This window comes from Penaeus monodon, chromosome 14, assembly GCF_015228065.2.
Source record: "Penaeus monodon isolate SGIC_2016 chromosome 14, NSTDA_Pmon_1, whole genome shotgun sequence".
Taxonomy (NCBI): Eukaryota; Metazoa; Arthropoda; class Malacostraca; order Decapoda; family Penaeidae; genus Penaeus; species Penaeus monodon.
Window position 1 is genome coordinate 46,669,276 of NC_051399.1, and position 11,756 is coordinate 46,681,031.

The 11,756-nt window shown below is 41.7% G+C and overlaps 1 protein-coding gene across 1 annotated transcript; it reads left to right on the plus strand.

Moving 5' to 3' along the window:
• Positions 1 to 358: 358 nt before the first annotated feature.
• On the plus strand, positions 359 to 11,290 carry LOC119581195 (ATP-binding cassette sub-family F member 1-like; the record flags this gene model as incomplete). The annotated part of the gene is given in 10 exon segments (XM_037929587.1): positions 359 to 1,184; positions 3,634 to 3,830; positions 6,635 to 6,685; positions 6,687 to 6,736; positions 7,294 to 7,378; positions 7,981 to 8,180; positions 8,442 to 8,628; positions 9,150 to 9,278; positions 9,961 to 10,059; positions 10,170 to 11,290. Coding segments are annotated over 10 exon segments (2,673 nt in total), but the record flags the coding sequence as incomplete, so codon positions are not given.
• Positions 11,291 to 11,756: the final 466 nt, after the last annotated feature.

An 11,756-nucleotide genomic window follows, 5' to 3' on the forward strand; every position in this document is an offset into this window, starting at 1 on the left:
CTCCCTCGCACGAAACACCGCATATTTCGCCCTTTCTGCGCCGTTTTCTCGCCCTTTCGCGAGGCAGAGGGGAGGCACGATGGCTCCCAAGAAAGGTAAGAAGGGAAAGAACAAGGACGATTGGGAGACCGACGAAGAGAAGGAGAAGAAATTGGCCAAAGTAGGGGCGGGGAGCGAGGACGAAGAGGAGGAGAAGAAGAAGAAGAATAAAAAGAAGAAGGGAAAGGGGAAGAACGAAGCGAGCGATGACGAAGAACGGGCGGTGAATGACGCACAGGTGGATGACGATGGAGGGAAGAACAAGAACAAGAAGAAGAAAAAGGGTCGAAACAGAGGAGACACCGATGACGAAGAGGAGGAAGAACAGACCAAAAAGAGAGACCAGAAGAACGACAATAAGAAGAAGAATAAGAACAAGAAGAAGGGCAAAGGAAAGGGAGACTGGAGCGACGACGATAGCGATGTGGAGGACAAGCCGAAGGGCAAGAAAGGAGGAATAGAAGAAGACAGCGATAAGGAGGACAAACCAGCGAAAACGGGGGCGAAGCAACAGCAGAAGAAGGAGAAGAAGAAAGGGAAGAAGGGGAAGAAGGACGACGGGTGGTCGGACGACGAGGACGAGGAGAGGAAGCTGGCCGAGAAGATGATCGGGCTCGGCGTCCAGGACGAGGAGAGCGAGGACGAGGGGGACGAGATGATGATGATGACGAAGGCGAAGCTGGGGAAGAAGCAGAAGAAGGAGAAGAAGAAGAAGAAGTTCGAGGAGGACGAGGACGAGGAAGACGAGGATTTGTCGGAGGAGGACGAGGGGGATGACGAGGAGGAAGAGGTAGTAAAGAAGGGGGATAAGAACAAGAAGAAACAACAGAAGAAGAACGAGAAGGTGAAGAACAAGTTTGCGATGTTGGACGACGACGACGATGAGGACATGGAAGACGAGGACGAGGAGGACGAGGCCGAGAAGAAGAAGGAAGAGGAGAAGAAGAAGAAGGAAGAGGAAGAAAAGAAGAAGAAGGAAGAGGAAGAGAAAAAGAAAGCAGATGAGGAGAGAAAGAAGAAAGAGGAGGAGGAAAAGGCAAAGAAGGAAGAGGAGGAGAAGGAGAAAATGGAAGAGGAGGAAGAGGAAGAGGCAGAAGAGGAGGAGGAAACAGAGGAAGAGAAGCTAAAGAGGAAAAAGAAAGAAGGTAAGGAAGTTTACCTTTTGATTTTTTTTTCTCTAATTATCATTTCATGTTTCTATCCTTGATATACCTTTGTTTTTTTTTTCATTATTCTTATTCCTCTGATTTTTCGATAGACTCTTGAGTTTGTGAAACCATATGTGGCGGTTAGAATTTGTGATCCCCCCCCCCCTTTGTTCTTTCTTTTTCTTTCTTTCTTTCTTTCTTTTCTCTCTTTCTTAGCTTGTCAATGTCAATTTGGCTACGATAATAATGATGATAATTATAATTACAGGCTTGTTTCTAATGGAATATGGAGAGCATATGTTTGTAGAGAAACAGTCGTGCAAAAGAATTTTTATATAGATTATATATTTTATTTTATTTAGTAGCATGTTCTGCTATGTATAAACATGAACATTATATTTACTAAATAAAATCATCTTTAAATGAATTAAGTAGATTCCAAATTATTATTTAGCATTATTAAAAATATAACCATTTTTTTCAGCATTTGTCTATCAGTTAATCAGAATTCAATCTATAAATTGTAAATCTGTACATTGAGATTGGTGAGTTACAGTGTTTTTGGTAATTGCTCTGGTTGTTTTAAATTTTCATTTCCGTTTTAAAGAGATCCGTAATCTGGGAACAGCTGTGAACTGGGAATTGCCTGTCTATAAAAAAAAAGGGAAAAAGTCTAAGTTTTATGAATAAACATATATATTTATACATAATGTAGGTGAAAAAAGAGAGGAGAGAAGGAAGAGAAAAAAATAGCAGATTCCCATGCAGTTCGGTGGAATTCAAGGCATGGTTTGTTTCACGCAGCCATATGGTACAACTTTGAACTTGGCCTGCAATTGACGGAACAGACCGAGTATCGAATATTTTTCATCTATGGTATTTCCCTTGCAAGTTGGTAAGAAATTTACAACTTTTAATACTTTTGCAGATATTTGCACAATGACTGCACATCGTCATAAAGACAGATAAAACTACTTTCACCAATACGTGAAGTAAAATGTGCAAAGAAAAATGCCAGAAATGGAGAAAATGGGTCGGGACAAACGCCTCGCTGAAACGAAGTCCAAGGCGATTGGTTGGGGAGTCCGGAAGTGAAGTTATTGAGTTAGGAAGGTTATTGGTCCAGCGTTTGTGGATTCCAAGGAGAAACGAGTAATAGGGAGTCGGACTCGAAGGGTGCAGTCGCTTTCTAAAACAGTTACCGAGACTTTCGCTTGTGTTGCTTGAGATGGAAACGACAACAGGTTCATGGATACTGCACCTTGAATATTTGGAACGGGAAATAACTATTGCAAGGTTGGATGGCTGTGTGAAATCTTTGAAAAGTAACCAATTCATATTACCAGATTTGATAGGGTGAAACTTTCCAAATCAACATTTATAAGTCTAGAAAGTATAATAATTTTTCCTCCTACATGTCTCTGGAGCTTGTTCAGTATCCAGTAATATCTTCGTTTGAGGGAGAAAGCTTGTTTTCTCAAATGTTTATGGTTTATCTCCCTCTCTCCTTTCTCTCAAGTGCATGTCAGTGGTGTCAAGTTTATAACGAGATAAACAATAAACAGAACGACACGAGAACTACACTAAAAGGCTATTTTGTACAAGTGGGTTTGAAGAATTTCCGAGGTTTTTTTTGTTATTTTATTTCTTGTTTTTTAAGGTCTCCACTTATTTTTTCTTCTTTTTTTTTTCTTTTTTCTTTTTTCTTTTTTACAACTTTTCGGTTTTGTTGGTCTTTTAAATGATTAATCTCTTTTTTTATTTTTCCGTTTTTATGTGGCTTATTTACTGTTATTACTTACACCAATAGCAAAGACATCAGGATTTTCTTTAATTATCAAAAATCTTGTTGGGTAAGATTCAAAGTATTCAGGAAAATTCTTTACGATACCTAAATTTTTTTTGAGATTACTGTTTGTTATTATTACTATTATTATTATTGTTGTTAGTTATAACTCTTATCATTGTTATTATTAGTAGTAGTAGTAAATGCTCCACTATGACGCATAGGTAATGATGTAAAAGTGCCTTGTAAACACTAACTTATTACCTTTGTCATCAGCCCATTCCAAGTTGTTAAATTCTTTTCTTTCTTGTGTCTCTAATTCCGTCCCCTCCTCGTTTTGTTCGATTTCTTCAAGTTGCTTTTCATTTAAATTTCCTTGTGTCTTCTTCTATTAGCTACTCTGATTGTTTTTTGTTTTTTTTATTATTATTATTATTATTATTGTTGTTGGTTATTATTTTTGTTGTTATGATTATTATCGATAGGAATACATAGCAACATGTCTGGACGGAAGGAAGGAGAGGGAATAGAAAGAAAGAAAGATAAGGGAGGATTAGGAAAGGGAAAATTTTTATGCAATAAAGGATTATTTATTTATTCAGGATATAATAAAAAGAATATTTAATATTGTATATGCTTATCCCATCCACCCCCCAACAGAGAAGGAGGCTCTGTCGAAGCTCTCCCACAAGGAGCGCAAGAAGATGAAGCAGCAGTTGGAATACCAGCGGCAGATGGAGGCCATGCTGAAGAAGGGCGGCCACGGCACCTCCTCCCTCGACGACACCTTCTCCGTGTCACAGGCGCAGAAGTCCGACAAGCAGCAGAGCCAGATGGAGGGGGCAGTTGACATTAAGGTATGGGTCGGGGGAGGCGAGGCAGGCGGTTGCCTTAGGGCGGAGGGAGGGACACGGAAAAGAGTAAGGGGTTCTTGATATTGAGGGAGTACGGGGTGAGGGGGTGAAGGGGAGAGAGGGGAAGAAAGGAGGATTATAAGGGAGGAAAAAGGGAAGAAAGGGAGATGTGGGAGAAAGAGGGAGGAAAGGAAGTCATAGGAAAAAGAGGGAAGAAAAGAAGACAGGAAAAGAGGGAAGAAGGGAAGACAGAGGATAAAAAAGGAAAAAAAAAGACATAGGAGAAAGAGGGGAGAAGGGAAGACATAGGAAAAGGAGGGAAGAAAAGAAGACATAGGAAAGACAAGAAAGAGTTAGAAGGGAAATGGAAGGAAGAAAGACGATCAGCAGAGCCAGACAGAGGCACAGTGGATATGGAAGTTGCTAGTGGATAGTTACATAGTATGCCATTTAATCCACGCTCATCCAATCTTATGTAGGGTCGTTTCCTGATAAGTGGACGTATTTTCAGCTATTCATAATCGTTGCCAACTATTCTCTCTCCCTCGCTCTCTCTCTCTCTCTCTCTCTCTCTCTCTCTCTCTCTCTCTCCTCTCTCTCTCTCTCTCTCTCTCTCTTCTCTCTCTCTCTCCTTTCTCCTCTCTCTCTCCTTTCTCTCTCTTCCTTTTCTTTCCTTTCCCATCTCTCTCTCTCCTCTCTCCCCTTTCCTTCCCCTTCCCTCTTTCTTTTCTCTCTCCCTCTCTCCCTACTTCCCTCTCCCTCTCCCCATACCACTATCCCCTTTCTCTCTATTCTCTCTTATCTCTCTTTTTCTCTCTCCCCTCTCCTCTCTCTCCTTTCCCTCCCCCCTCCCTTCCTGCCTCTCTCTGTTTCTCCCCACTGTCATCCACCCTTCTCTACATTCTCTCTCTCTCTTTCCTTCTCCAATCTTATTAGGGTGTTTCTGATAAGGGACGTATTTTCAGCTATTCATAACTTGCCACTATTCTCTCTCCCTCCTCTCTCTCTCTTCTCTCTCTCTCTTCTCTCTCTCCTCTCTCTCTTCATTTTCTCTCTCTCCCCTTTCTCTCTCTCTCTCTCTCCTTTTCTCTCTCTCCTCTCTCTCTTTCCTCCCTTTCTCTCTCTCTCTCTCTCTCCTCTCTCTCTCTCTTTCTCTCTCTCTTCCTCTCTCTCTGTTTTCCTCCTTTCTCTCTCTCTCTCCTTTTCCCCTCTCTCTCTCCTTTTCCCCTCTCTCTCTCCTTTTCCCCTCTCTCTCTCCTTTTCCCCTCTCTCTCTCCTCCTTTTTTTTCTCTCTCTCTCTTCCTTTTCTCTCTCTCTCTCTCTCTCTCCTTTCCTCTCTCTCTCTCTCTTTTTCTTTTCTTCCTTTTTCTCTTCCCTTTTCCCTTCTTCTCTTTTCTTTTCTCTTTCCCCTCCTCTCTCTCCTTTCCCCCTTTCTCCCCTTCTTCTCTCTCTCTCTCCTTCCTCTTTCTCTCTCTCCCTCTCCCCCTTTTTCTCCCTCCTCTTTCTCTTTCCCCTTTTTCCCTTCTTTTCTCTTCCTTTCCCTTCCCCTCTTTCTCCCTTCTCTCTCTCTCTTTCTCTCTCTCTCTCCTCTCTCCCCTTTTTTTCCCCCTCTCTCTCTTCTCTCCTCTCCTCTCCTCTCCTCTCTCTCTTTCCCCTCTCTCCTCTCTCCTCTTCCTCTCTCTCTCCTCTCCTCTCTCTCTCCCTCTCTCTCTCTCTCTCTCTCCTCTCTCTCCCCTTCTCCTCCCTCTCCCTCTCTCTCTCTCCTCCCCTTTCCCCTCTCTTTCCCCCTCTCTCTCTCCTTTTCTCCTCCCTCTCTCTATCTCTCTCTCCCTCTCTCTCTCTCTCTCTCCCTCTCTCTCTCCCCCCCCTCTCTCTTTCCCTCTCTCTCCCCCCTCTCTCTCTCTTTCCCCCTCTCCTTCTCTCCCTCTCTCTCTCTCTCTCATCCCCTCTCTCTCTCTCTCCCCTTCTCTCTCCTCTCCTCTCTCCCTCTCTCTCTCTCTCTCTTCCCTCTCTCTCCTCCCTCTCTCTCCCCCTCCTCCTCTCCTCCTCTCCCTCTCTCTCCCTCTCTCTCTCTCTCTCACTCTCTCTCTCTCCTCTCTCTCCTTTTTCTCCCCCCCTCTCTCTCTCTCCTTCTTCTCCCCTCCTCTCTCTCTCTCTCTCTCTCTCTCTCTTTTTTTCCTTTTCTGTTTCCTTTTCCTCCCTTTTTTCCTTTCTTTCTCCCTTTCCTCCTCCCTCCCTTTTCCTCTTCCCTCCTCCCTTCTTTTTTTCCTTTTTTCCCTTTTTTTTTTTTTTTTTTTTTTTTTTTCCCTTTTTCCCCCTTTTTTTTTTATTTTTTTTTTTTTTTTTTCCTTTTTCCTCGGGTTTTTTTTTTTTTAAATTTTTTGGGGTTTTTAAATTTTTTTTTTTTAAAAGGGAAAAAAAAGAAAAAGAAAAAGAAAAAAGGGGAGAGGGGGGGGGGGGGAAAAAAAAAATTTAAAAAAGGTTTGGTGGGCCCCCCTTGGGTTTTTTTTTTTGGTAAAATTTGTTGAAAACCCCAAAAAAAAAAAAAACCCCCCCCTTTTTTTTTTTTTTTTTTTTTTTTTTTTTTTTTTTTTTTTTTTTTTTTATTTTTTTTGGGGTTTTTTCTTTTCTTAAAAAAAAAACCCCCCCAAAAAAAAAACTCTCTCTCTCTCTCCTCTCTCTCTCTCTCTCTCCTCTCTCTCCTCCTCTCTCTCCCTCCCCTCTCTCTCTCTCTCTCTCTCGTAAATGTAAATTTACCAAAAATGTCGTGTATTCTGCTGTTACCTACGTCCCTTCCTTTCTTTCAGATCGACAGCTTCAACATCTCGGCCAAGGGTAAACCACTGTTCACGAATGCCTTCCCTACTCATCGCCAATGGAAGGAGATACGGTTTAGTTGGTCCTAATGGGTATGTGCACCTTTTTTTTTTTGTGTGTGTGTGTGTGTTTGTTTTCTGTCAGATTTTAGGATCCACAAGTAAATTTAGTTGAGAGGATGTAGATAGATAGGTAATGTGTGTGTAGATAGATAGGTAGATATAGATGTATAGATAGATGTATCCTTATTTATGTATATCTATTATAGATTTTATTGTTATTATTACAGTATAGTAATAAGATGGAGACATGGATATTAAAAAAGTTAATTGAAATTTAACGTCGACTAAACTCCGTTATTTGTTCTAGAGTTTCAAATTCAAACTTGACCGTATTTGTCTTATATTCGTAGTATTTTTAAGCCTTTATGGAGTCATACAAGGTTTTCTTATAATTTTGGATTTCTAAAGATTGAAAGAAAAAGAAAAGAAAAGAAGAAGAAGAAAAAAACAGGTTTGATGCATGTTTGGTAATAGTTGACCCCCCCCCCCCTTTTTTTTTTTTTTTTTACTATAGTCTCTTGAGCATACTCTTTTTGCAAAGAAAAGAAGCTTGAGGTTTTATATCAATGTTCTCTTCTCGATCGCAGGCACGGCAAGACCACCCTCCTGCGGCACATCCAGTCGAGAGTGCTCAGCATTCCTCCAAACATTGACGTTCTCTACTGTGAACAGGTAACCTTATGGTGGTTAATTTGTTTTGAGTTGTGAGGTGTTTGGTACTAAGTAAGCTTTACCAGAAGATAGTTGGAAAAAGACACCCTCTCCCCACCTCCAGTGTTTTATGAATTTTATTTATCACTGTAGTGCTAACTATACAGCCACAGTCATGGCACTTACTATGACACCCAGGTCTTCAGCTGTGGAATTGATTATTTCATGAATAAAAAGTCTCTTACAAGAAAGTAAATGATGCCACAGTAATCACTGGGGGTGAATCACTTGGTGCGTTGAATCAGTCACACCCAAAGCCACATGTCTTTTAATTTTTTTCTTCTTCTTTCTTTCATGAAAGAATTGTTGTTTTCATTTTACTAGTAGGCATATAAGCTTTGACTCTCACACACACACACACACACACACACACACACACTTCCTTTTTTGTATGTTTTATAGATAGTTATCACTGCTTATCCTTCCATTTGTGTATGTGTGGCTGTGTACAATCACGTACATTCCTATCCCTGAGTGTGCTTGTTGAACGGCTTGTATGGAAGCGTTGACCAGTGTCTATGAGTTACTTCCTTCTCTTCTGAACGCCTCTCCTTCCCCCACAGGAAGTCATTGCAGATGACACGCCCGCCATTGATGTGGTTCTGCAAGCGGACAAGAAGCGGCTGGATCTCATCAAGCGCAGGGACCAGCTAGAGGCCGACATGAAGAAGAAGAGCAAAAACGTGGACATGGACGAGCTTCAGGAGATCTACGACGAGCTCAAGGCCATCGATGCCGATAAGGCCGAGCCCAAGGCCAGGAGGTAGGGACTGCTGGTTTTACAGGTTTAGGTTTTCATTTCTTTTTTCATTTTCCTCGTCTTGGCTTTTTTTTTTTTTTTTTTTTTCTTTTCTTTTTCAGATATATAGTATTTTCACATGATTCGTACTGTTTCCTCAGAATGGTATATCACATTTTTATACACCAAATAGAATCAAGCTGAGTTACCTGAGTTATTAGTTACTCCATGTAAGATGAAATAAAATCAGATAGAACCTTTAACCTTCACTCCATCCCATCACAGAATCTTAGCTGGTCTGGGCTTCACGCGAGAAATGCAGGGCCGTGCCACCAAAAATTTCTCCGGAGGCTGGCGAATGAGGGTGTCTCTGGCCAGGGCCCTCTTCATTGAACCCACGCTGCTCATGCTCGACGAACCTACCAACCACTTGGATCTCAATGCCGTCATCTGGCTTGATAATTACCTGCAGGTGATTATTATCAGGATCTTCGTTATTTTTAATATTATTATTATTATTATTATTATTATTATTATTGTGGTTATTATGATTGTGTATATTTCTCCACCCTCCCTTTTTTTTCTTATTGTACTTTGAAGTTTTTTTTACTTCTTTTGTTCTTGTGAGTGTAAATTCACATTTTATAGGATGAGAAATATGAAATTAAGCCACCGGTAGTTAGCCATTATTAGAGTTTGTCCATTGTGATTAGTATTTACTGCAACAATAATTGTTCTTGCTTACATAGTTTAGACTTATTTTGTTGTTGTTATTGTTGATACAATGTGGAATTCCATGCATATACATTTAGATTAAAGCCGTTTGTGCTTGTATCTGGAGTCACCTATCCTCCTTTTCCATTTTTGTTTTTCATTTTCTTCTTGTTTACGTACTGTTACATGTTAATATTTGTACTAGTCTTTCCAATTTGCTTTCATAGTTACTTTGATAAACTAGTTAACGAAACTAATCCTCCAAATTTCTCATTACAGGGATGGAAGAAGACCCTCCTGGTAGTTTCTCACGACCAGTCTTTCCTCGACAACGTGTGCACAGATATTATTCACTTAGACCAATGTAAACTTCACTACTATAAGGGAAATTATTCTATGTTCAAGAAGGTGAGTTGAGATATCAATTTGTGTGTGTGTGTGTGTGTGTGTGTGTGTGTGTGTGTGTGTGTGTGTGTGTGTGTGTGTGTGTGTGTGTGTGTGTGTGTGTTCGTTCTTGTCAATCAAATTTTAGGATCCACAAGTAAATTTAGTAAACTAAAGATATGGTTTAGAAATATTTTGGAAAGTCATTTGGTTGGTAATTGCATAACCTTACACAAGGTCATTCATATATATGAGGATTTTCTATGTAATTACAATCATTACCATTTTAGAGACAAAGAGTTGAAAGTTAGTACTTTTTCTTTCTTTCATTATTATTATTATTATTATTCATGCACTGTCGAATGTATTATATAAAGTTTACACTATCAAATCATCAAATACTTCACTTATGCTGGATGACACCTAATCCTGCACCAAACCTGGGTCCTGGCAGCTAGAATGATGCCTTAGAAGACTAACTTTGAGCCAGAGTAGTCAGAGTGGACTTTGAAACTCGTTCCCTGGCCTCACCATACTTTGTTTGGAAATTTACCTTTCATGAATATGTCATAGAAGTTAGGAGTCCAATCTGATGATGGTGTGTGTGTGTGTGTGTGTGTGTGTGTGTGGTATTTCTTTTTTTGTAAACTCTGCAATCTGTTATATGCAGTGTTCTAATAAATGTTTTGACGTTTTTGCCAAACAGATGTTGGTGCAAAAGAGAAGAGAGCAACTGAAGGCCTATGAAAAGCAGGAGAAGAGAATCAAGGAGATGAAGTCTTCGGGAGCCACAAAGAAACAAGCCGTGAGTGTTATTACCTTTTGTCCAGGTTTAGGCATAACTCATATGCTGGTGACGTGAAAGGGGTATTACGCGAAGGAGAATATTAACCCGCCTCCGGCTTCTGCCCACAGGAGAAGAAGTCGAAGGAGGCGCTGACTCGCAAGCAGGAGAAGAACCGGGCCAAGAGCAAGAAGAACGAAGACGACGACGGCCCCACGGAGCTGTTGGAGAAGCCGCAGGAGTACATCGTGAAGTTCAAATTCCCCGAGCCGCCCCCGCTGCAGCCGCCGATCCTCGGTCTCTATAACGTCAGCTTTTGGTACCCCGGCCACAAGCCCTTGTTTAAGGAGGTCGACTTCGGTATCGACATGGACAGCCGAGTGGCCATCGTCGGCCCCAACGGCGTGGGCAAGTCGACGTTCCTGAAGCTGCTAGTGAGCGACCTGACCCCCATGGAGGGCGAGGTGCGCAAGAACCACCGCCTCAAGATCGGCCGCTACGACCAGCACTCCGGCGAGCACCTGACGGCCGAGGAGTCGCCGTCCGAGTACCTCATGCGGCTGTTCAACCTGCAGTACGAGAAGGCGCGGAAGGCCCTGGGCACGTTCGGGCTGGCGTCCCACGCGCACACCATCAAGAACAAGGATCTCTCGGGAGGGCAGAAGGCGCGCGTGGCCCTGGCCGAGCTCTGCCTGTCCTCGCCCGACGTGCTCATCCTCGACGAGCCCACCAACAACCTCGACATCGAGAGCATCGACGCCCTCGCCGAGGCCATCAGCGAGTTCCAGGGCGGCGTGATCATCGTGTCGCACGACGAGCGCCTCATCCGCGACACGGACTGCACGCTGTGGGTCATCGAGGAGCAGACCATCAACGAGATCGACGGCGGCTTCGACGACTACCGCAAGGAGCTGCTGGAGGAGCTGGGCGAGGAGATCAACAACCCCAGCATCTCCGCCCACAACGCGGCCGATCTATAAGCTCGGCCTCGTAGCCACGTGACCAAGGGCTTTCTTAGGCTTTTTCTCATTATTCGGAGGACGAGGTAATCAATGGAATTCGGCGGTGGTATTAGATATATTTTATTTTTCTCAGAGAGTGTTACTTCTTTCGAAGATTTAACGCATTTCCAGTGACACGCATGCTATTCCTGTAATTAAACCTGTATAGGAATGTGTGAATACATCACATTATATTATGTATCTTGTATTCTATAAATAATCGAAACAGAAATAAAATATCTTGCTTTTTATTGTGTTTTTTCGTGATTTCAGTTGCATTTTCCTGATCTACTTCAATGTCATGTTTACAGACAGGCTGTGGCGTCAACTGTCCGCATATCAATAAGATATTGTCTTTTTTGTGATCATAATTTTTTTCTATATCGTTTTCGCTGTATTTTTTATTCTTCAAACCTCTCACTTGCCATTGCTAAAACGGCTGAGAAAAGCCGGCCAGGTTTACAGCATTATCATGAATCTTAATTACCTAATGTAAGCGTAGCTTGTTACCCTTGCAAATATATTACTTTTGTGTGTGTTAGTCATAAGTATTCACTCATGCCATTATAGAAAATCGAATTCCTGTCCAAACTTATCAGTCATTGTGTATATACAGTTATGAATAATGTTAAGGTCAATTATTTTGTTATTAAAAAGACATAGAAATTTAGTTGTTTTGATGATCATTAGTGGAAATTGGATAACAGTTAATTAATA